We start from the raw sequence: 26046 nt of genomic DNA on the forward strand, positions 1-26046 counted from the left end.
AAACACTACACTATCATTTTATGCCCTACATAATCACTACATTTCATAGGAGATAAACACTAAGTAGAGATGGGGGAGCAGTTAAGCCATTGGAGGTGTTCAAGGGAAGACATTTGATAGAGGTCAGAGGATAAAGACTTCTGCTTTAGGTGGTGGGAGTGGGATGGCAGGTGCTCCATGAAACAGCAAACATTCTGGCTGCCAGTGTGAAAGTATAATAATAATAACGAGATAGAATTGGACATTTGCATTCTTAACTCTAGCTATAACCAACAGTATTTGGTCAGCCAAACTGTGAGAAAATTATATAAATGAATAAATAACAATAATAAACGAGCGTGAAAGATAGGGAGAAAATGATTGAACTTAGAGATATTAAGTTTTCAGCATGGAAGACGAAACTGTGGGTACATAAATAGATAATGAAATGATAAAGTAATTATAATTTGCACTATAAAAAGAGGTTTTTAGATGTGTGCTAGGTTGGAAACAAAGTTACTTATCTGAAAATCTTTGACTTCTACTTCATGTGACAAGATATTAAAATATGAGGTAGGGAAATCTGAATAGAGCTAATTTATATGTGGGGGGGGGGGGAATAATGTCATCGTATTGGAAGAAGCAAGTGGTTAACAGAACTGAGAGAGGGGAGAGAGAGAGAGTCCAGAGTTAGGACACAAGGAGATGGAATTTTGGGGATTTAGAGTAACATAACTGAATGATTGAATTTAACTTGCCATCGTAAAAAAACCACTAGGTGAATAACACTGCAAAACAGCAAACGCTCTGGCTGCCGGTGTGAAAGAATAACAATAATAATGAGATAGAGCTAGACATTTGCATTCTTAACTATAGCTATAACCAATAGTATTCAGTCAGCCAAACTGTGACAAAATTAGATAAATGAATAATAATAATTAGTGTTAAAGAGAGGGAGAAGGGAGAGACACTAGGAAGCTCTGATGTAACATGGCTTCTAAGAACATGATAAAATACAATCCTGCTATATATCATAAATTCAAAATTCTGTAAGAAAGATAGCGGATTGAACTGATTTTATTTTCATATATTTATATTCATAACGCTTATCATCATTTTTTAATGTTCATCTTCCATGCTGGCAGTATCAAACAGTCTGACAGGATCCAACAACCCAGAGCTCCAATGTTTGTTTTGGCCTGATTTCTACAACTGGATGCTCTTCCTAATGCCAACCACTTTACAGAGTGGAATGGGTGCATTTTTCAAAATACCAACACTAATGAGATCAACAAGTAATGAGTAAGACAAAGAAAAAGCCCCCTTGGCCTGAGTGAGGGTACCGTAGTGAGGGAGGTAGATTTATGCCAGGTCATGACAGGCTAAAGTATGACAAACAGAGAAGCACAGCTGTCTTGCTATAGAGGGAGTACATGATTACCCTGCATTATATAAGGGTGGAAGTAGCTGGAAAGAAGATAATGATGATGACATATCAGCATACACTTAAGGTAAAAGAAAGTGAGTACAAGAGAAAATACAAACTAAGGATTGGAAAAAGTGATGAACAAGGATATTCATCATATAGCTTTATATATTTATAAATATGGCACTCAATACAAGGCACATGTTTTAACAGCCACTTCTCCATGCTTGCATAGATTGGATGGAATTTACTGAGGTAGAGTGTATACAGCTGGATGCTCTTCCTGTCACCAGCCCTCACCTATATCTTCACATGACCAACCTATGAAGCCTGTTAACCCAAATCCCACTGACTGTTTCCATTAGACAATTAAGTGACCTCAGTGACTAGAACTTGTGACTTCTCAGTTAGAAATGAAGCTTATTCCCAAAGATTGGGAAAAAGTATAAAAAAAAAAACAGGGAGAAAGTGAAACGTTTCCTCCCCAACCATGTGGATTTTGGTTCAGCCCCACCAAAGCAAGTTGCATACATATATGTATGTGTAAACATCACCATCATACAAATATTATTGTTCATTTGCAATCTTCCATGAAACAACTCTGGCCATCGTGTTGTTTGTGTATCCATATGATGAGGAGAAATATTACCTATGTGGGTCAGTGACAAGAAGAGCATTGGCCATAGAAAATCTGCCTCAAAAAATTCCATCTGACCCATGCAAATATAGAAAATTATACGTAACAACATCAATGATGAACGAAGATAGAGATGTGTTACCTGCAGTTTTGGGAACAACATCAGCTCGGAGCTCCATCACTATCCGACCAATATTCTTGGTACCAATCCGGATGTCAAAGAAGACTTGTGGATTAACTTTGGGCTTTTTCTTCACTGGTTCGTCGTTCGTCTAAAATACAGAGTTTTGCTTTAATTAGTCATTGATTGATATTTCCTACAACTATTGTAGAAGAAAAATAAAACAGCTTCTGTTTTTTAATGGCTTTTATAAAACCCAGGTAAGTTATTGTTGTATTTCCCTCGGAAGACTCGCAGAGATAACACAACGAGTTATACAAATTTAATTATTACATTTATTATTCAATTACATACAAATAACGCACTCACCCAATGTTCGTTATGAATAAACACAAGTCATGTCCGCCATATATATCAATGACATTTTACTACGACAGTCACACAAGACAACAACAATGAAACAATGAACTCAGACGAACCACACTGACACATGGAACGTCAGACGTATTACATATCTAACAGTCCATATAACAGTTATAGCTGGGCATTTTATTATAACGTCTATGTGGATATTATGGGTATCAGTGATTGGTTAGTGTTGTACCGGTGGTTGTATGGTGGTCATTGTCATGCTCACTGTTTTGTCATAGTAATTGTGTGATCTTCCTTGTTGTTTAGAAATAATACATTTCTAAATCTCTCAGAGAGATTTATGCAGTAGTGATACAATGAAGTAGTTGTATGCTGTCAACTTAATGTGACAGTCCCCTGAAGGGAATAATACTATTGTTGGTTAGACCTAGGAAGCTGTACTGCTTCCTGTCGGCCTTAACACATTTCCTGTATCCTTATGTTTACAAGGGGGAGACAAGTACCTCCACCCAGCTAAGCCTGCATCCAAAGACATGTTTCTGAGTCTTTGCTCGTCATCAGTCTGGAGTAGCATGACCTTTTCTCTTTATTATTGGCACTACGGCCACGACATAGAAGGGGACATTACAAGGACGGACAATGTAGTACAAAACGTGGGGTACATTTAACAAATGAAAATATGAATTATTAAAATGAAAAGAATGAAATGGCTTACGAGCCCCACAAAGCTTGCAGTTTCATTTTACCGTTCTATTTATACAGTTTTTTAATTCCGTCTTTGTTGTATTCCACTCGGGAGACTCGCAGAGAAAATACGAGTTGTACAATTTAATTATTACATTTATTATTCAATTACATACAAAGAACGCACTCACCCAATGTTCATTGTAAATAAACAAGAATCATGTCCGCCATATCTATTAATGACATTATACTACGACAGTCACACAAGACAACAACAATGAAACAATGAACTCAGACGAACCACAGTGACACACGGAACGTCAGACGTATAACATATCCAACAGTCCATATAACACCTCCCCACTGAAATTGATGCTACACAAGAAGTATCAACAGCAAAGTCTCAGGTTTTACGGGTTCTCTTGGACAGTCTTGGGTTGTCTGGTCCATACACTGGAACGGGTAACATGATCTTGGGTCTGGTTTGTCATTGAATTAGTGGCACAGTTTCCGAGATCTCCATCGGGTGATCTGTTACAAATTGAAATACAGCGTTTTCTGCATCACCAGGTTCATTGTCTTCCTCAGTTGTGTACCGCGGTCGCAGCTGTTCCCAGTGTCGTCTCCACATCGGGCCATGAGGTATGACCTTCACGTTAAAGCAGCGAGTACCCAATGACTTCTTAATGATTGCTGGTACCCATCGGGGATCTTTGTCTCGGCGAGGTCCATAGTATAGTGCATACACAGGATCTCCGGCCTTGTACTGTCTGATAACTTTAGCGACATCAGCCGAGCTTGGAGTCACCTGAGACTTATCTGCTTCCTTAGACTGTTTGCCTTGAGCAATGTGTGCTGGCGATGGCAGCAGAGAATCAATCCTTGTTCGTATCTGCCGGTGATTCAAAAGTTCACTTGGAGAGAATCCACAGGATGTCGGTGTTCTCCGGTACTGCATCAAAAACTCTTGAAGTGCTCGTGTCGGCGGAAGAGAAGACTTCCTCAGAGCTTGTTAGAAGGTCTGCACCAAACGTTCAGCTGCTCCGTTGGTAGCTGGGTGGTAAGGTGCCCCTGTCAGGTGTGTGATCCCGCATTCTTTGCACCAGCTCTGGAACTCCTCAGACGTAAAAGTTGGTGCGTTATCGGTGACCAGTGTGTGAGGAAATCCGAAGTGTGCAAAATCTTCCTCAAGCAGATTTAAAGTGGCTTTGGAGGACGTGGAGGAAGTAGGATGAATGCATGGGTACTTGGAATAAGCATCTGTGATCACCAGCCAATCGCTACCCATAAAATTTATTGCGTGGTCTAGGTGTAAGCGGCTGCATGGCTTTTCTGGTAACATCCATGGGTGAACTGGAGGCTTAGATGGCTGCCTTTGATGTTCGTTGCACGAATCACATCGTCGACTGGCTATCTCTAAAGCAGCATCAATACCAGGCCAATAAACAGCAGTTCTTGCTAGTTGTTTCATGCGTTCCATGCCAAAGTGTCCGAGATGCAGAAGATTGAGGATCTTTGGCTGCAAGCTATGGGGAATCACAACTCTAGATCCATGTATAAGGCATCCATGACAGATACTGAGTGAGTTTGATAACTTACGGAACTTGTTGACTTCGTCATTGATCTCCATGTTCTTTGGTGGCCAGCCTTCACGGACATAGCGCATCACTGTAGATATCACTGGATCTTTCCCTGACTCTTGACGGGGGACGTTAGCATCCACAGGTTGGACTTGAATACTAAGAGCTTTGATGGCACACACCATGTCTATGTCTTCGCCATTTTCCTTTCTGTCAAAGTCGTTGTCATCACCGAATGGCAAGCGACTGAGGGCATCAGCATTGCCATGATCTGCTGATTTCCGATATTCAATGGTGTAGTGAAACTGGTTCAGCCACAGGGCTCATCGTGCTAGTCTGTTAGCAGCGAGAAGTGGCGTCCCTTTCCTCAGACTGAATAGTGATGTCAGTGGCTTGTGGTCAGTCACGAGTACGAATTTACGACCGTACAAATACTGGTAAAACTTCTGCAAGCCAAATATGATAGCCAGGGCTTCCTTTTGAATTTGGTTGTAGTTACGCTGTGCAGAAGTGAGAGTCTTGGACATATTGGCTATTGGGCGCTCACTTCCATCAGGATAGCGGTGAAACAGGACTGTTCCAATACCAACATTTGATGCGTCGCAAGCTAATCCCAAAGTTTTGTTTGGATCGAAGTGTATCAGAACTTGACTCGATGAAAGTACATTTTTCAAGTGATCAAAAACTGACTGTTCCTCATCTCCCCACTTCCAAATAGTTGACTTTTTTGTAAGGCAATAGAGTGGCTCTGCTATACTGGCTAGGTTTGGGATAAACTTTCCATAAAACTGAACTGAACCCAAGAAAGATTTCAAGCTTGATTCGTTCGTTGGAGATGGCATCTTTAAGACTGCTTCGACCTTGGATCCCTTCGTGATCCCTTCAGCCGACAAAATGTGTCCAAGGTATTCTACACTGGGTAGTGCAAACTGGCACTTTTAACGGCGACATCTGAGTCCATTGTCGCTTAGACGTGTGAGCAGACACTTTAGGTTGTTTAGGTGACTGTTTGCATCTTTCCCACTGATGAGTATGTCATCCTGGAAGACGGCCACTCCAGGTAGATCATGGGTCAGGTTTTCCATGATCTCCTGAAAGTAACCAGGTGCTGACTTGATTCCGAAAGGGAGTCGTTGTTGCAGGAGTACTCCACGGTGAGTGCTGAGTGCGAGTCTGCGTTGACTCTCTGGAGCCAGCTTGATCTGATTATAGGCATCAGCAAGGTCTATCTTTGTATATCTGAATCCACCTCCAAGTTTCTGCATCAGTTCAGCAGGGAGTGGCATTGGATGACGGTGATCAGCAAGTTGGTCATTAATTCCTACAGAGTAGTCACCATAAATCCGTAGTTTGGGCTTCAGGTTGCTTGAAGCATGTGCTTTACGAATCGGTACCACTGGCGTTCCGTATTCGTTGAACTGGACAGGCTTCCTATACTTATTCTCGCTGCATGTCTTCCACAGTAAGTTTGCAAGAGTGCCCACTTTGTGGTCCTCAAGGCCACAGTGGAGAGCTTTTTCGCATCCCCCTCGTTCTTAAATTGCACCTCCACTGTGCCGTATTTTCTACCTCTTGAATAGAAGGTCGTCATTTCCTTCACTTCACTGAAGCATTCTTCTATGTCATCCGTTGCTGCAATTTCTACCTTCTTACTTTCAACGTTTAGTGTTCTGTACACTATCATTCTTCTTTCCGCGCGTTGCGTGTCTTCTATGGGAGGTGTCACCTTAAGACAATCTCCTTCCTTCACTATCATCTTCTTGTGTTTTAAAACCTTGTTAATGTCTATCTTCACCTCCATCATTTGCATTGTTTCAACAGACAGGCTTTTGCCTGCTGCCTCAGCATAGCTCGTTGTTTCCATACCCAACAATGGGTAGTACACCAATTTCAAAATAACGTTCAACAATAATGATTAACAATATCGTCAACAATATTTTGTAACAATTTCAATAATTCACAAACAATTTAACTCACCACATGCAACGTTCTCTATATCCAAACTCATAAACTCAACTCTGAAGTAGCATGACCTGCTAGTCGAAGATGCCTGTCAAGCTCTTGTAAACATATAATAATTCTAGTGAAATACATTCACTGATTTCAAATTTAGAAATAATACATTTCTAAATCCCTCAGAGAGATTTATACAGTAGTGATATGATGAAGTAGTTGTATGCTGTCAACTTAATGTGACAGTCCCCTGAAGGGAATAATACTATTGTTGGTTAGACCTAGGAAGCTGTTGTTGTTACTTAACTCTAGGTATACCATGATCAAGTAGACCTAAGATCAAAAATGTTTCACCCATAAGAAACCCATCATTTTTTTAGAACTACACCCCCAACATTAGTTCTTTAAGATGGTAGTGTGGTGGTAATGTGAAATTTGAAGGAAAACTTGGTTGCTACATTTAGCAGGACAAGCTAGTATGAAGTGATTTCCTGAATCTTAGTTTTGGTTGATGTATGGTAGTCACAATCATTATGGTGTTGGTCATCTTTGAGGTAGCAGTGGTCAGCAGAGTGGTTGTGGTCATCATAATAGACATGGTGTTGTGCAGTCATTAATATGTAGTTTGGTGATTTAGTGAAAATAGATCAGCTGTGTGAAAAAGTGTCACACCCTAGCAGTAAAGGGAACCTGTGGAAGAGGTAGACCAGGAAGACCTGGGATGAGATGATGAAGCATGACCTTTGAACGTTGGGCCTCATGGAGGCAATGACAAGTGACCGAGACCTTTGGAGATATGCTGTGCTTGAGAAGACCTGGCAAACCAAGTGAGACCGTAACCTTGGCCTATACTTGTGCAGCATAACTGGCCCATCTGAGAGTACCCTTCAATCATTGGGTAATAAACTGCACTTGCAAAGACCTGTTGAGTTAAGTGAAGTCATTGTCATGGCCAATGACAGTACTGACTAATTGCCACCCATGCCGGTGGCATGATAAAATCACCATTTGAGCATAGTTGATGCCAGTGCCGTCTGACTGATCCTGTGCTGGTGGCACATCAAATGTATCATTCAAGCGTATTCGATGCCAGTGCCAGCTGACTGGTCCCATTCCGGTGGCATGTAAAAAGTGCCATTCAAGCATGGTCGTTGCCAGTGCCACCTGACTGGCTCCCATGCCGGTGGCATGCAAAAAGCATCATTCAAGTGTGGTCGATGCCAGTACTGCCTGATAGCCCTTGTGCCGTTGACATGTAAAAAGCACCCACTACACTCTCAGAGTGGTTGACATTAGGAAGGTCATCCAGCTGTAGAAACTCTGCCAGATCAAATTGGAGCCTGGTGCAGCCTTCTGGCTTGCCAGCTGTCAGTCAAACCATCTAACCCATGCCAGCATGGAAAGCGGACATTAGAAGACGATGATGATGATGATATCATATCCTACCCTTATCCAATAATGGTTAGCTCATTATTATTGCCTATCATTAAAGTTAGGGTCTGTTCTTTAACTTACCGAGTCTGTTTTCACAGCTGTCTGTTCTGTGTCGTCATCCACAGTCTCATCTGGTTTTGCTACAGTTTCACCAGCATGCTCTCGTAACCAGTTGTCATCAGACCAAACTGAAAAGTAAGAATACACAATATTACATACAACAGTAAAATTATTTTTAAAAAATGATTAAACTTTCAAATCTATTTTTTAAAAAAGTGAATGGAATATGTGGAAGAGAGAGACCTAGAATGACATAGGATGAAGTAGGAAAGATTGATATCGAGATGCTGAGCCTCACAGAAGTGACGACAAGGGACTGTGCTCAAGAAGACCTGTCAATTACAGCAAAAATGATATCCTAAAAACACTGTCTATGCTTGCCCATGCTTGTCCACCTCCTTGTTATGTGTGGGTTAGCTCTGGTACCCCATCATTATCACCTTATCTTCTTCCCAACAACTCCCACCCACTCTTATATAATGTAAGGAAGCTATTATCTTCTCTGTAGTGTGAGACCTGCATTTGTCTCAGTCATACTTTACCCTCCAAACAGATGGCATAAAAGCCATTTCTCCCCTCTTAAATACTTTCCCACTTAGTTGAGGGGACATTTTCCTTTTCTTGGTCTTATCATACCTTACAAGTTACTTGGTGACTTCACTAATGCTAGTGGCAAAAAAAAAAAGCACCTAGTACACACCGTAAGGTTGCTGGTATTATGAGTGGCATCCAGCTGTAGAAACAATGTCAAAGCTGACATTGAAACTTGATGCAGCCCTGCAGCTCACCAGATTCTGTCATACCATCCAACCTATGCCAACATGGCATGATCATTTACAACACGCACACACAATTTTAGCATACTATATGTCTCGCTAAGGAAATACAAGGAATCTTATAGAGACAAATAGTATGCTGCAAATACCAAAATGTAATGTTATAGAAATATGTGAAATGGGAAATAAAAAATTAGATACTTTTTTGAAAAGTCACCAGAGGAAATACATCTGCACCTACGATGCATAGCAACTGCTTGTACATCTCACTTGCAAGGCACTGGTGCATGATGAGTCGAAATGATTGTAGTGGTTCTGAATAAAGAGTCTCATCATCATCATCATTTTACATCCGTTTTCCATGCTGGCATGGGCTGGATAGTTTGATAAGGGCTGGCTATGCAGAAGACTGCACCAGGCTTCAGTGTCTGTTTTGGCAGGGTTTTTATGGTTGGATGCCCTTCCTAACACCAACTCCCTTGTGTAAATTATATTTTCTTTCTCTCATATTTTTTATAAATTGTATGGACACAGGAATTCCTGACGTAAATCCGGTAGTATATACCTCCATATTGCTGATGATATTAGGTGGCTGAAGACTGTGAACAGGCTTTAAACAGCATTTTACAAGATGTATACCCAAATATAAAATTATTACTTATATATATATATATATATATATATATATATATATATATATATATATATATATATATATATATATATATACATATATATAAATACAGGGTGGTGCAAAAGTAGGTATACAGTTATGAAAAAAACAAACATGTACAATACTCATTTATTTTTATCAAAAAAAACGAAAAGTTACAATAAAAGTATTATTATAGTTATGAAAAATGTATTATCTATACTATAATATAAATATACTAAAAATAAGCAATTATTAAAGGGCTGACCGTCCGGAAATATTTTTATAAATTCATGTTCTAAGAAATTTCCTATAATTTTGATTTCTCAAGTTACTTGAATTTTTTTAACTCCAATTACTCACAAATTTAAATATTCATTACATCCACTGCAGAGTATTTCATTCTCATTTGCAAAGTCTCTCACTTAATCTTAAGTTTCCATTCGCTATTTGGAAAACCGACAGTTTATTCTATTAATGTATATGTAATATATTATTTATTATTCTATTAATGTATATGTAATATCATCATCATCATCATCATCATCGTTTAACGTCCGCTTTCCATGCTAGCATGGGTTGGACGATTTGACTGAGGACTGGTGAAACCGGATGGCAACACTAGGCTCCAATCTAATTTGGCAGAGTTTCTACAGCTGGATGCCCTTCCTAATGCCAACCACTCAGAGAGTGTAGTGGGCGCTTTTACGTGTCACCCGCATGAAAACAGCCACGCTCAAAATGGTGTCTTTTATGTGCCACCCGCACAAGCCAGTCCAGGGGCACTGGCAACGATCTCGCTCGAAAATCCTACGGGAGCCAGTCAGGCGGTACTGGCAATGGCCACGCTCAAAATGGTGCATCTCATGTGCCACCCGCACAAGAGCCAGTCCAGGGGCACTGGCAACGATCTTACTTGGCTTGCCGGGTCTTCTCACGCACAGCACATTTCCAAAGGTCTCGGTCAGTAGTCATCGCCTCAGTGAGGCCCAATGTACGAAGGTCTTGCCTCACCACCTCAGCCCAGGTCTTCCTGGGCCTACCTCTTCCACGGGTTCCCTCAACTGTTAGGGTGTGGCACTTTTTCACGCAGCTATCCTCATCCATTCTCACCACATGTCCATACCAGCGCAATCGTCTCTCTTGCACACCACAACTGATGCTTCTAATGTTCAGCTTTTCTCTCAAGATACTTACACTCTGACGGGTATTCACATTGACATTACACATCCAACGGAGGATACTGGCTTCATTCCTTGCGAGCTTACGTATGTCCTCAGCAGTTACAGCCCATGTTTCACTGCCATGTAGCATGGCTGTTCGTACGCATGCGTCATACAGTTTGCCTTTTACTCTGAGTGAGAGTCCCTTTGTCGCCAGCAGGGGTAAGAGCTCTCTAAACTTTGCCCAGGCTATTCTTATTCTAGCAGCTACACTTTCAGCGCACCCACCCCCACTACTAACTTGGTCGCCCAGATAGCAGAAGCTATCGACTACCTCTAGTTTTTCACCCTGGAATGAGATAGAAGTTGTTTCCTGTTTGTTTACAGTCTTTATTGCACCTGAACATCTGCCACAAACAAAAACTAACTTGCTAGTTAACCTGCCTTTGATGTTGCTGCACCTCTTATGTGTCCATAGCTTGCACCGGGTACATCTTATAGAGTTACTACTCCTTTTCTACATACTGAGCAGGGCCATCTACCCGAAGGGGTTTGTGTTTTATCTACCTTCCTACTTATTAGGATTTTGGTTTTAGCTAGGTTGACTCTAAGGCCCTTCAATTCTAGACCTTGCTTCCACACCTGAAACTTCTCCTCTAGTTCTGATAGTGACTCCGCAATTAGGGCAAGGTCATCAGCATAGAGGAGCTCCCAGGGGCAACCTGTCTTGAACTCCTCTGTGATTGCCTGGAGGACTATGATAAATAAGAGGGGGCTGAGGACGGAACCTTGGTGGACCCCTACCTCTACCCGGAATTCATTGCTGTACTCATTTCCAACCCTCACCTTACTGGCAGCATCTCTGTACATGGCTCGCACAGCTCTCACTAACCATTCTTCTATCCCAAGTTTCCTCATTGACCACCAGATAAGGGATCGGGGGACCCTGTCAAAGGCTTTCTCCATGTCAACGAAAGCCAGGTACAGAGGTTTATCCTTGGCTAGGTATTTCTCCTGCAGCTGTCTTACTAGAAATATGGCATCAGTAGTGCTTTTACCTGGCACGAACCCAAACTGCATCTCATCTAAATTGATTTGCTCCCTAATTAGTTGGGCTATGACCCTCTCTGTAACTTTCATAACCTGATCTAACAGCTTGATGCCTCTGTAATTATTTGTATCTAAAGCGTCACCTTTACCTTTGTAGCAGTTGACTATGATGCTGCTACACCAGTCATTGGGTATGACTCCTTCTTGTATCACCTGGTTCGTAATACGGGTGACTAGGCTATAGCCAACACTGCCAGATATTTTGAGCATCTCTGCAGTGATTCCTGATGGGCCGGGGGCTTTCCCGGTCTTCATACTCTTAATTGCTTTATCTACCCTGGTACTATCAACTCGGATAGCTGGTCCCTCTATTGGGTCGACATACGGCAGGCTCTCTTCCTCCCATTCATTCTCTTTATTAAGCAATCTATCGTAGTGGCATCTCCAGACCTCTTTCTTTGCATCCTCATTTAGTGCAAGCGTACCATCATCCATGCGAACACATTTCTCTCCTACATCACTATTCTCTCTCCTACACTGTCTTGCAACACGAAATACCTCGAGTCTTTGGTCCTCACGGTGCAGAACATTGGCAAATCTTTAATATATATGTAATATATTATTTATTATTCTTTTAATGTATATGTAATTTATTATTTATTGAATGAAAATTTTTTAAATACCCATATAATTTTTGAACGCGGGATAGCTGTGGGAAGAGCCTAGAAAGTTGGGTAATTACTATTAGAAGATGAGGAGAAAAAAACACATTATTTACATTATTTACATTTGACTGATATTTGTCCTCATCTTGTTTGTTGTTAACACAACATTTCAGCTGATGTACTCTCCAGTCTTCATCAGGTGTCCTGAGGGAATTTCAAACCAGGATTCTCATTCTTAAGGTATTTTTTCAATGTTGTTGTTATTATTATTATTATTATTCAGGTCACTGCCTGGAATTGAACTCAGAATCTTGGGGTTAGTAGCCCACACACTTAACAAATAAGATGAGGACAAATATCCGTCAAATGTAAATAATGCACATAATTCCTCATCTCTCAAATATGGAGAAAAAAGTTACCAACAAATACTCGAAACTTGCACCGGATTCGCAGTTTCCATACACTATGTACCATTAAGCCAATATATACACAAACATGTTGCATGAGCGATTTCAACAGTGACATACTCACGCACATACATAGATACACATAAAAATGAAAGGCAATGTGTGTGTGTTTTTGCTGTTCACTGACAAAACTTCGTGCTGCATTACTTTTACAAAGTTTTGTCAGTGTCACAGTTTCAAAGCAAAGAAAACATTTTGACACAAATGAAATTTTAATGTTGAAGTGAAGTGAAACAGAGGTCCCTTAACAGTACTACTTAAATACAGAGATAGTACTTAAATACAGGTGTTACATACAAAACATTAAATGTATGCTGTGTGGACGTGTAATGACACCCTAACCCTAACTAACCCTAAAACTAGTCCTAACCGTAACCCTAAAAATTAACCCGCCCCTTCATATTGTTACGTAGATACATTGGGACCTCTAAATTTAAGTAGTGCCATGAAATGAATGATTTCTGTGTGTTCTTGAATGGCTTACAAACATCCACACTGCAATTGTTTTTGTTTCAGCACACAATCTTGGATCAAGTCACTTGCTATGCAAGTACATCTCCGTAATATTTTTAAATCAAAGCGGATAAACACTAACAATGACCTTCTCAGGCTCTCCAACATTTTAATTTCTAAATCAAAACAATGAGGGGCAGGGAGTGGGGTTGCAAAAAAATTCATAATTTCTTAAATTTTATTTTTTATAGCATATAAATGTATTTATGGGGGGAAATATATTGATAAACATCAATACATGAGAGTGTGATATAGAAACAAGGTGGGTTGTCTTTGAATATGGTAGAAATAACAGCCAAATCGCTCATAAATCACTCACTTTTCCCTCTGAAAATATTGACAAATTTTTTTTTTAATTTTACCAAAAATGCTCTTCCCATAGTTTTGAAGTGCAAAAAAAAATTGTCCAAAATAGGTCCAGAGTGGGATGATGAGGGGGCGGGTGTAAAAAAAAATAGGTTACAAAACTTTTTCATACAAAGATGCCCACCCACCCATCATTTTGAAGGCTGTGGTTTAAAAAAAAACGAGGAAAATCCCTGAAAAATTTTTCCCACAAATTTTTAGATAATCATAATCTATGCTGTTTGAAAGGGATTTGTATAAATTTTCATTAAAAGATACCCATCTTCCTGAAAGTTATGAGGGGAAAGAGTCAGACCATGTGAATTTTCCAAAACTTCTCTCTCTACCCCTTGGAAAAATTCTTTCTTATAAATCCCAATATACTATGAAGCCACAACATCTAAGCAGTATTTGTAGAAAATTTTGTTAAAAAGTATCCATTTTTCTGAATATCATGTGGCAACAATATCAGGGGTGTATACATCTGTAGTAATACCCTTTTATTTATACGATTTTTTCATTTCATGTTTATTTCACCCATAATGTTCTCTCCCACCCACCCTCTCTCTCTCATACACACTGCAAAGCTTACAGAAGGGATGCTGAATTGAAATCTCTATGTTGCTTTGAGGAGAAGGTAAAACTTGACAAACTGCTTCGCATTCTGTTGTTGGACTACCGTGGTGTTTGTTTAAAAAAGAGAGATTATGACTGTGATAAAATAATAAAAGCAATACTTACTAAGCAAATGAGCACTATTATACAAAGAAATAATTAGATGTAAAATATAAAAATTATTAGAATTGGAAATTAAATGTGAAAATATTATCAAGGGGTTAGCAAAACACTGCCCAGCGGGCAGTCTTTCTGCTAGTTATGATTAATGACACTGAAAATATCAAAAATAAAGCTAACTAATTTAATGTGATAATAATTTTAATGAATTAAGTATTATAACATTGATGTGATGCTTACTGTATACCTACTCTGTATACCTACTATATACAGCACTCTGCTGTATATATCTATCTATATAATACTAAAAGTTTGTGATTGCTTGCTTGTGTGCTTGTCTGTAATTTAATACAGCCAAACCAGTGAATAATGGGAAAATACTCTGAAAGTAAGGTACCCACAAAATGTAAATACAAACAGAATAAAACAAGTTTCACGTAAATAAGACCACAGATTCTTGAGATACATGTTTTTTGGGAGTTTGTTTCCACAAATTTAAGCAGTGAAACCTGGAGTTATTGCCCTTTACTGTGAACACCTGGATACTTTTGTTTGCATGCTTGCCTGCATATGTACTTGTCTGTAATTTAATACAGCCAAACTGGTGCCGAATGGGAAACTACTCTGAAAGTAAGGTGCTCCTGAAATGGGAATAGAAATGGAATAAGACAAGTTTCACATAAATCGGACCATGGGTTCCCAAGATACACAGTTTTCTCGGGTACCTTTATGACTGCCCGCTTGCATGCATGCTTGTCTATAATTTAATACAGCCAAACTGGTGCATAATTGGAAAATACTTTGAAAGTAAGGTACCATTGAAATGTGAATACAAAAGGAATAAAACAAGTTTCACATAAATCGGAGCATGGATTCGTGAGAGAAACTGTTATTTTGAGTACCTTTATAAATAACTAGACCGGTGCATAATGAGAAAAATGCTTTGAAAGTAAGGCAGCATTGAAATGTGAATACAAACAGAATAAAACAAGTTTTGCATAAATCAGACCACAGGTTTCCGAGATACGTGGTTTTCTGGGCACCTTGAACTATTGGCGGGTTAATGGATCACAGATAGTCGAGTATATATATATATATATATATATATATATATATATATATATATATATATGTATATGTATATATATATATGTATATATATATATATATATATATATATATATATATATATATGTATATGTATATATATATATGTATATATATATATATATATATATATATGTATATGTATATATATATATGTATATATATGTATATATATATATGTATATATATGTATATATATATATATATATATATATATATATATATATGTATATATATGTATATATATATATGTATATATATGTATATATATATATATATATATATATATATATATATATATATATATATATATATACATACATATGTATGTATTGTTTGGTAATGTTGATCAACTTCTATTTATATATATTAGCCAAACAACACAAGGTGAGCAAAGGTTTACTTACCAGGTTTCATTGAACCTTCTTTGATCTTCATTGGCTTAGCAAGGTTAACGCGAATGGTGCGACCAAACAGCTCTGAGTCATTCTATATTAGACAATAAAAACATTTGTACTCTAAAATATTTGGAACTTTTTATTGATATTGCTGTTGTACAGACAGAGCAAACAGACCTGTAGCCTAAAGTAATTCCAGCCATGACTATATCAGCTCTTCTGAAACAGTATACCTTAGACAACATTATCTAATGTTTTTGTTTTTGTTTTTAATAAGAACAGGGTGTGGTTTGAAAGAAATTTGATTAGTATTTCTATTGGATCAAGCAACAATATAGACACCCTTTCTGGCAGTGGTACTGTAATATAGTACAGTAAAGTGTAGTACAGTAACCACACAGAGTATTGTACACTTAATGTACTTACATTTAATGCAGTACATGTGATGTTTCGTTGGAGCAGAATACACCAAGGAGAATTTTAATCATCTAAACTCACTTACAATACTATAGTATAATGGCAGGATTTTAAAAGAGGGTAGTATCAAAATAAAGACAATACAACAGCAAATGTAATCTGAATTATAAACAATAGGAAATACATCTAATTTATGATAGGATAAATAAGATGGAAAGTGTATTCTTCAGTAAAATCAGGTTATATGGATTTTCTTTGACCAGGAACAAGTCTTTTTTTATCACTCCTATAAAAGGCTACACTGACACTAGCAAGATTTGAAGTCAGAAAGACGGAATAAGATTTAGTACTGCAAGGAATTTAGTGTAACCTTCTGTGATTCTCATCTACCAATTTTAAAACTATTGCATATTGTAGATTAGACCTGATTGGCTTAACCTACAACTTTGACATCCAAATCCAGCTCAGCAGATAGACCTTTGCCAATTGGAGCTTTAAAAGAAATCACAGCATACATAATATTAATGACCAGCCATATACAGTGATAATTTGGCTGTCAAATGACATTACAAGTTTACTTTCTCTCTCATCTATCTTACTGTGTTAGCAGAACTTGATGAGAAGAGTAGAAAATGACAAAGTGGGTAGAACAAGTGTAGAAGTTCTAATTGATGTGATTAATTCACAGAATCAGTTGCTAAAGATAGAATTGTGATGAAACAATTAATGCTGTGGTTTGTTGTGCTTCCTAAAGTAACTTTACAATATATAGAACTCACCATGTTATCAATGGCTGCAGCAGCATCCTGCAAAGGAAACCAACAATGATCTTATATTAGGTATATACATGTGTTAAAAAGATTATGTCAGATGTCTATAGGTGTGTGCGTGTGTGTGTATATATATATATATATATATATATATATATATATATATATATATATATATATATATATACACACATATATATATATATAGTCGATTCAAACATGAACAAGCAAGAAAAAACACGAAAAAACAACAACGCAAGGACGTGGAATAAGTACAGTATATATATATATATATACACAAAACTTTCCATCCCCTATTCCCAATTCCTCCGTCTACGCAGACTTTGTAGCGACAGCCATGACTTTGAGACTCAAACTCATGGCTCACCACTTTAGCCTGCGTGGATATCCACCCACCACCATCCACACCGCCCTTGCCAGAGCACATTCTGTGGATCGTGCATCTGCTCTCTCCCCCCGAACCCGCCCTGCCGTTTCCCGCCTCCCTTTTCCCCTCACCTACCATCCCACCACCCTACCCCTCCAACGCTCCATTCTCCGAGCTTTTCGGCGCCTCCAGTCCGACCCCTCCACCTCCCACATCTTCCCTAATCGACCCCTCCCCTCCACTCTCTTTCTCTTCCTCTCTTTCTCCCCCCATACCCACCTTCCCCTCTTTCTCCCCCCATACCCACCTTCCCCCTTCCCTCTCTTATACCCACCCTCTCCCCTCCCATACCCATCTTCCCCCTCTCTTACATCCACCTTCCCCTTCTCCCTCCTCGTCAACACCCCCTCATAAGCTCATCCCACCACACCCCAACACACTCCTACTCTACCTTCCCACTCCACCCCATCCAATTCCTTACACCCACCACCCACCCCTACCCACAGACCCCTACCTCTACCCCACACTCCACCCATGCCTTCCCCACCTCCCAACACCCTCACATCACACCACACCAATACCCTCGCATCACACCATGCACACCACACCAATACCCTCGCATCACACCACGCACACACTACAACTGACCAACTACTTTCTCCCTTTCTCCCTTCCCCCATTTTCACACTACATATGTCAAGATCACCAGCAGTCTACCTCCCACACACAGCCCCTCGTTCCCGATCACCGTTTGTTATCTCCCCCTTTCTTAGCTCTCCTGAAATAAGAATTTCTAACTTCCGGTCAGCCATTGTTATGATCGGCCATTATTATGATTGACCGTTGACTGAACACTATTCAATTTTTTTTCTCCGTGTTTTTCTCCTTGTCTCCGTATTCTTTCTGTTGAAGAGCGTAGCTCGAAACGTCAAAGACTTTCCGTATTCCCGAGCGTCATACTAATATATACTTTTGTTATTTACACCACCTGTCCTCGTCTGTTGTTATTTTTTGTATATTCTCCCACATATAATACACGCTCACGTGGTCGCACCAGCTAATCCTGTCTCCTCTCATCACTCACTACCAACTTTTGGATTCTACCTTCTTTCCTTCTGGATCTGGACTGTTTGATTCTGAACTTTATACTCTCCGGCTGCACCTCTCCTACCCACGGATTACACTGGACCCATCTTCTGATTGGAAATCGCTTCAATATACCACGACGTCTAAAAAACTTTTGAACTTTTCCACTTTTGTAAACCTCCTTTATCATCCTTTTTTACCTTACTTTCCTTCACCTACCGTCTCTTCGTACTCTGGATGTTCCTAATCTGTCTTCTCTAATCTGCACCTATTACTTTGTATTCTTCTCCCTCCCTTTCTTTTCTCCTCTCGTTTCTTCTCTCCCTGTCACCCCATTTCTCCCTATTGTCCCATCTTCCTTTTTGCTTTGTTTTTTTCTCCCACCTCGCATATATTTTCTTCTCACAACCCCTTTTTCGCTTTTTCTCCTCATGCCTTTATTTTTTCCCCCCACACCTGTTAAAAAAGATTTTTTTCCAGTTTTTTTTCCCCTTTTTTTCTTTTTTTTCCTTTTTTCCACGTCCAATTTTCTCATCACGCTTGTTTTTTTTCCACCACACCTTTTGTAATTCTCCTTCCCACGTCTAATTTTCTTTTCTCTCTCGTTCCATCATGCCTGACTACAAATCTTTCCAACTCACTCTCCACAACCGCCTAAAACTATACCTCCGCACACTTCCCTCTCTATACTTTCAACCTACTATACGACTCTCCTTACTCATATTCAAGAAGACTCGTTTCTCTAGTCATATTACGTTTCTCAGTCGCTGCTTACATCACCGCCTCATCCCTAAGGGTTTCCGCCTCCATTACCACCCCACTCTCCACTCTTCTACCACCATTCTACCCATACTCCGCACCACATCCTACCGCCTTATGCGGGCCACCATTCGCTCCAATCTCTCTAAAATCCACACTATCGACCGCCTTCTTCCTCCAGCCTTTTCCATATTTTTCTCCTCTCTGTCACCCTCCCATGCTCACAATACATTGCGCTTTATCATTCAACTTAATCATCTCTTTCATGCATTTCTTACCGACACTAAGCTCCGCAAACTTCACTCACTCCTCCATTCCTCTACACCCGATGCCACTACCCCAACCCCTCCACCACCCTTCTCCCTCCCTGATGTGCATTCCCCACCCACACCCAACCACCCTGCCTCTCCCACACACACTCCACCCTCTCCCTCCCAGCCCTCCACCATCCCGACCGCCCCTCCTAACCCTACTTCATCCCCTCCTACTTCTATTCCACCCACCCCTTCTCCACTTCAGCCTGTCGTTACCATTCCCCCAGATCTTCCTCTCTCTGAGGCGGAGCGCTCCGTCCTCAATAGGGGTCTGCGCTTCATCCCACTCACTCCATCCTGCAAGGAATTTCAAACCCGTGCTGATGTCCACAGCTTTGTGCGCCGCGTTAGGTTGGGTGCGCTTTTCCATAACACACCACCCGCACCCAACGAGGACTGCTTCACTGACCTGGGCTGACGACCATCCCAGTGGACGCCTGCTCCTGGCCAGTTCCAGGCAGTTGATCTTTTCGCGGGCGCCTGCCAACACGCTGTGGGCCGGTTTAACTTTTCCAGGCATCCATCTCGACTCAACATCTCCCCAGCCGAACTCTCGGCCCTTCGATCCCTCCGACGCCGCACGGACATCATCATAAAACCGGCTGATAAGGGTGGAGCCGTGGTAGTATGGCGCGCGGACCTCTACGAGGCCGAAGCTCTCCGTCAACTTCGAGATACCTCATTCTACCGCCCTCTGCCCTCCGACCCCACGCCCAGCTACCAACAGACTGTGTCCTCCACTATCCATGACCTCATCCTCTCCTCCCGTCTCCCCGCCACCGCCTCCAACCTTATTGTTCGCACCCCACGCACCCCCACCATTTACTTCCTCCCCAAGATCCATAAACCGAATAACCCTGGCCGCCCCATCGTCTCCGCCTGCAACTGCCCCACCGAGCTTATCTCAAAATACCTAGACCGTGTCCTCGCCCCCCTAGTGGCTTCTCTCCCTTCCCACATTCATGACACTAACCACGCGCTTCGTCTATTCAACTCTTTCTCTTTCCCTCCCGGCCGTTCTAAGCTTCTCTTCACTCTAGACATCCAGAGCCTCTATACAGTGATCCCCCACGACGAGGGGCTGCGTGCCCTGAAGTTTTTTCTAGACCAACGCCCCAACCCACAACCCGACACCTCCACACTCATTCGTTTGGCCGAACTTGTCCTATCTCTCAACTGCTTCTCGTTCGCGGGAGATATCTACCAGCAGTTCTCGGGAGTGGCCATTGGGACGAGAATGGGCCCCAACTACGCGAACCTCTTCGTTGGTTATGTTGAGGCCCAAATATTCTCCAGTTTCACTGGTCCCACTCCCGAACTATACGGTCGGTATATCGACGACTGTATCGGTGCCACCTCTCTCTCCCGCGAACATCTTGACTCGTTCCTCTCTTTCGTTCAATCTTGCCATCCTGCCCTCCACTTCTCCTGTACTGTCTCTGACACCTCTGTCCCCTTTCTCGACATTTCGGTCAGCATCCTCCACTCCGCCCTTAGCACCTCCATCCACTACAAACACACAGACTCACACTCCTATCTCAACTTCTCCTCCTCCCACCCTAGACACACAAAACTTTCCATCCCCTATTCCCAATTCCTCCGTCTACGCAGACTTTGTAGCGACAGCCATGACTTTGAGACTCAGTCTCAACTCATGGCTCACCACTTTAGCCTGCGTGGATATCCACCCACCACCATCCACACCGCCCTTGCCAGAGCACGTTCTGTGGACCGTGCATCTGCTCTCTCCCCCCGAACCCGCCCTGCCGTTTCCCGCCTCCCTTTTCCCCTCACCTACCATCCCACCACCCTACCCCTCCAACGCTCCATTCTCCGAGCTTTTCGGCGCCTCCAGTCCGACCCCTCCACCTCCCACATCTTCCCTAATCAACCCCTCCTCTCCTTCAAACGAGCCCACAACCTACGGGACCTCTTGGTCCACAGCTTCTTCCCCAACCCAACCTCCCAACCTGGCTCGTTCCCCTGCTCCCGCCTACGCTGCCGCACTTGCCCTTACCTCTCCAACACCACCCTCCTCACCAGCACCCATCACCGACCCTATCGCATCACCGACTCCTTCACCTGCACGTCTACCAACATCATATATTGCCTCTCCTGCTCTCTCTGCCAATCCCTGTACATCGGACAAACGGGGCGCCGCCTGGCCGACCGATTCGCGGAACACCTCCGAGATATCAACGTCGGCAATGACACCCCGGTGTCACGCCACTTCCGTTCTGCCGGCCACTCCTTGCGGCAACACCTGTCGGTGTTTGGACTGTCCATGCACAGGGGCCATCCGGACTCCCGTTTGCGCCGTGAACAGGGATTAATCTTCTATCTTCGCTCCTTTGCGCCACATGGGCTCAACTCCCCTCCACTCTTCATCTAACCCCCTCCTCCTGTCTCTCTCCCCCACCCATCTCTCCCCTCCCCACCTCCTGCTCCGACTCCTACTTCTTTGTACATCTCTTCACCTCTCTTCATACTTCTCTCCACTCCCACTTCTCTTCACCCCTACTCTTTCTCTCCTCTCTCTTACTCTCTCTCACTCTCTTCTCTCTCACTCTTACTCTCTACACTCTTACTCTCCTACTCTCTACACTCTTACTCTCTTACTCTCTCACCCTTACTCTCTCTCTCTTCCCCTCTCTCTCACTCTCTTTCTCTTCCTTTCTTTCTCCCCCCCATACCTCTCTTCCCTCTCTCTCACTCTCTTTCTCTTCCTCTCTTTCTCCCCCCATACCCACCTTCCCCCTTCCCTCTCTTATACCCACCCTCTCTCCTCTCTTCCTCTCCCCTCCCATACCCATCTTCCCCCTCTCTTACATCCACCTTCCCCTTCTCCCTCCTCGTCAACACCCCCTCATAAGCTCATCCCACCACACCCCAACACACTCCTACTCTACCTTCCCACTCCACCCCATCCAATTCCTTACACCCACCACCCACCCCTACCTCTACCCCACACTCCACCCATGCCTTCCCCACCTCCCAACACCCTCACATCACACCACACCAATACCCTGCATCACACCACGCACACCACACCAATACCCTCGCATCACACCACGCACACACTACAACTGACCAACTACTTTCTCCCTTTCTCCCTTCCCCCATTTTCACACTACATATGTCAAGATCACCAGCAGTCTACCTCCCACACACAGCCCCTCGTTCCCGATCACCGTTCGTTATCTCCCCCTTTCTTAGCTCTCCTGAAATAAGAATTTCTAACTTCCGGTCAGCCATTGTTATGATCGGCCATTATTATGATTGACCGTTGACTGAACACTATTCAATTTTTTTTCTCCGTGTTTTTCTCCTTGTCTCCGTATTCTTTCTGTTGAAGCGCGTAGCTCGAAACGTCAAAGACTTTCCGTATTCCCGAGCGTCATACTAATATATACTTTTGTTATTTACACCACCTGTCCGTGTCTGTTGTTATTTTTTGTATATTCTCCCATATATATATATATATATATATATATATATATATATATATATATATATATATATATATACAGTGGTTGGACAAAATAATGGAAACACCTTGCATCATAATTTTGAAATATCTATAAAACTGTCAAAAGCTTGTTTATTTTATGATTTTGGATTTGTTATTAGTGTTGCTTAATATGTTTTTCTAAAATTGCTGTTTCTTTTCAGATATCATCAAAAAAAGGTAATTAAAATTCATTAAAATGACAGATCTTTCGGACTTTCAAAGAGGTCAAATTGTTGGTGCTCATATGGTAGGTGCTAGCGTAACAAAAACAGCTGAAATGTTTGGTGTATCAAGAAGTACAGTCTTGAAAGTAATGACAGGCTTTGAGAAAGAGGGAAAAACCTCCTCTCCGAAACAAAATTCTGGAAGAAAACCAAAACTTTCAGATAGAGACCATTGGACTCTTATGCAAATTGTTAGAAAGGATCACAAAAGTACAGCTCCCAAAATTACTGCAGAGCTTAATAACCACCTCAAGAACCCATTTTCCACAAAAACTGTTCACTGGGAGCTGCACAAAGCCAGATTTCACAGTAGAGCTGCAATCAGAAAACCACTACTTACAAAAACAAAAGTGGCAAAGCATTCAGAGTGGAGTGAAAACCTACAGAATTGGTCCCTAGAGCAGTGGAAGAATGCTATTTTCTTGGACGAGTCATCCTTTACCTTATTTCCAACTACTGGCCAAGTATATGTGTGGAGACAGCCAAAAGAAGAATTTGACCCAGACTGCCTTCTTCCAACCGTTAAACATGGAGGAGGATCTGTGGTGATCTGGGAGGCTATATCTTGGAAATCCACTGGCCCAATGGTTTCCCTTCATGGCAGAATTAATAGTCAAGATTATTTAAGCATTTTATCTGATCAAATTCATCCTATGGTTGCCAAACTCTTTCCAGAGGGAAACGCAATCTTTCAGGATGATAATGCACCAATTCACACAGCTAAAGTTGTTAGTGAATGGCACAAGGAACATTCTAGTGAAGTTGAACATCTTATCTGGCCACCACAGTCCCAAGATCTCAATATTATTGAACATTTATGATGCATTTTAGAAAAACAAGTAAGTAGTCGATATCCTCCACCATCATCACTACAAGAACTGGAGACTGTTTTAGCTGAAGAATGGACAAAAATTCCTTTGGAAACAATTCAAACTTTGTATGAGTCCATATCTCATAGAATTCAAGCTGTTATTACTGCCAAAGGTGGTCCTACACCATATTAAAATAAATTTGTTTGAAATTTTAAAGTGTTTCCATTATTTTGTCCAACCCCTGTATACATAAGTATTAGTGTGAAACAGTGATGAGAAATAAACAAACTTTAGGTTAGTTCAAATGTGATGAGACATATTTTAATTTCTAAAAGGAATTTCACTGCATTTACTGTGGAGAAAAAATTTCTTACTTGTTTTGTGCTAATACTTATGTATTTGTTTTGACTGGGTGGCCTGCAAGCATAAATTTAGACACTAGCATTATTAAGTGATTTGTTATAAAACTACAGCTTTCTAATCAGCTCAAGCTTATCCTCTACTGAGGTACTTTTGGTATCGTCTACTGAAGAAAGCATAATGAGCCAGAAATGCACTAGGGGTCCAACAGAGGGTATCACTAAACTAATAATGGTGTGTTTACACCTTTACCATAAGTGAGAAATTTTTCTCCATGGTAAACTGTAGTGAACTTTCCTTAAATATGTCACAAACATTTCCTTAAAATACGTCATAAACATTTGAACTAACCTAAAATCTGTTTATTTCTCATGACTGCTTTGCTCTAATACTTGTATATTTGTTTTTGACTGGGTGGTCTGCAAGTGCAAATCAGTCACTAGTATTGACTGATTCATTATAAAACTACAGTTTTATAATCAGCTCAAGGTTATCTCTCTTTGGTATCCTCTACTGAAGAAAGCATAATGAGCCAGAAATGCAGCTGAGGGTACCACTGAGCTGACAATGGTGCATTTACTTCTTTACCATAAGCAAGGAATTTTTTTTTTCTCCACAGTAAACTGCAAATTTTCTTAAGAAGTGAAAATGTGTCGCAAACATATTTGAACTAATCTAAAGTTCGTGCATGTGCATGTGTGTATGTTTCTGTTAAAATATTGTGTTTAAGTGTTTAGATGTATTAGAAGTATTAGGTAAGTGAATAGAGATGTTAAAAGAATTATGTGTAGGTGTAAGCACATTAAAAGGATTGTGTGAAAGTATATACATATAACATTTGTGCGTAGGTATATAGAGGTTTAAAAGATTCTATGTTGGATGGTTATATGTTGAAAGGTTTCTATGTTGAGTGTGTATATATTATGTACTTATGTAGATGCATGTGTAGTGAAACTACCTATCGCCATTAGATACAAAACTGCTATCGCCATTCTTCTCAGCAACACGAGACTACGACTACTACCAAGCAGCCTCTTCACCACCAGCGTCAACACGACTTACTATGTACACCAAACTAAACCACCGCGGCACATCTCTCTCTTCGATTCTGTTAGGTGACTTAGCTTCACCACGATAATAAACAGACAAGAGATTTCAGCCAGCGACGAACATCTGTATAACAAGAATCACGGCCCGGCATGGAAGCCACCACATCACAACTAGTGATCAGCTCTGCCACACACAGCCTCAACTCCTTTCACATACAGACTCATACTAATGTGTACTC

General features: G+C 41.1%; 1 protein-coding gene across 1 annotated transcript in view; it reads right to left on the reverse strand.

Annotated features, from left to right (window-relative positions):
* The window catches only part of LOC106884302 (peptidyl-prolyl cis-trans isomerase A), a 45421-nt gene that overhangs the window by 17652 nt on the left and 1723 nt on the right, over window positions 1–26046 (reverse strand). The window contains exons 3-6 of the mRNA XM_089355151.1: window positions 17314–17340; window positions 16127–16208; window positions 8268–8374; window positions 2185–2314 (exon numbers count right to left, since the gene is read on the reverse strand). Of these exons, the coding sequence (XP_089211277.1) occupies window positions 2185–2314; window positions 8268–8374; window positions 16127–16208; window positions 17314–17340 (346 nt within the window). The remainder of the gene's footprint in view (window positions 1–2184; window positions 2315–8267; window positions 8375–16126; window positions 16209–17313; window positions 17341–26046) is intronic.

This window comes from Octopus bimaculoides, chromosome 7, assembly GCF_046866305.1.
Source record: "Octopus bimaculoides isolate indiv1 chromosome 7, ASM4686630v1, whole genome shotgun sequence".
In the NCBI taxonomy this organism is placed as follows: Eukaryota; Metazoa; Mollusca; class Cephalopoda; order Octopoda; family Octopodidae; genus Octopus; species Octopus bimaculoides.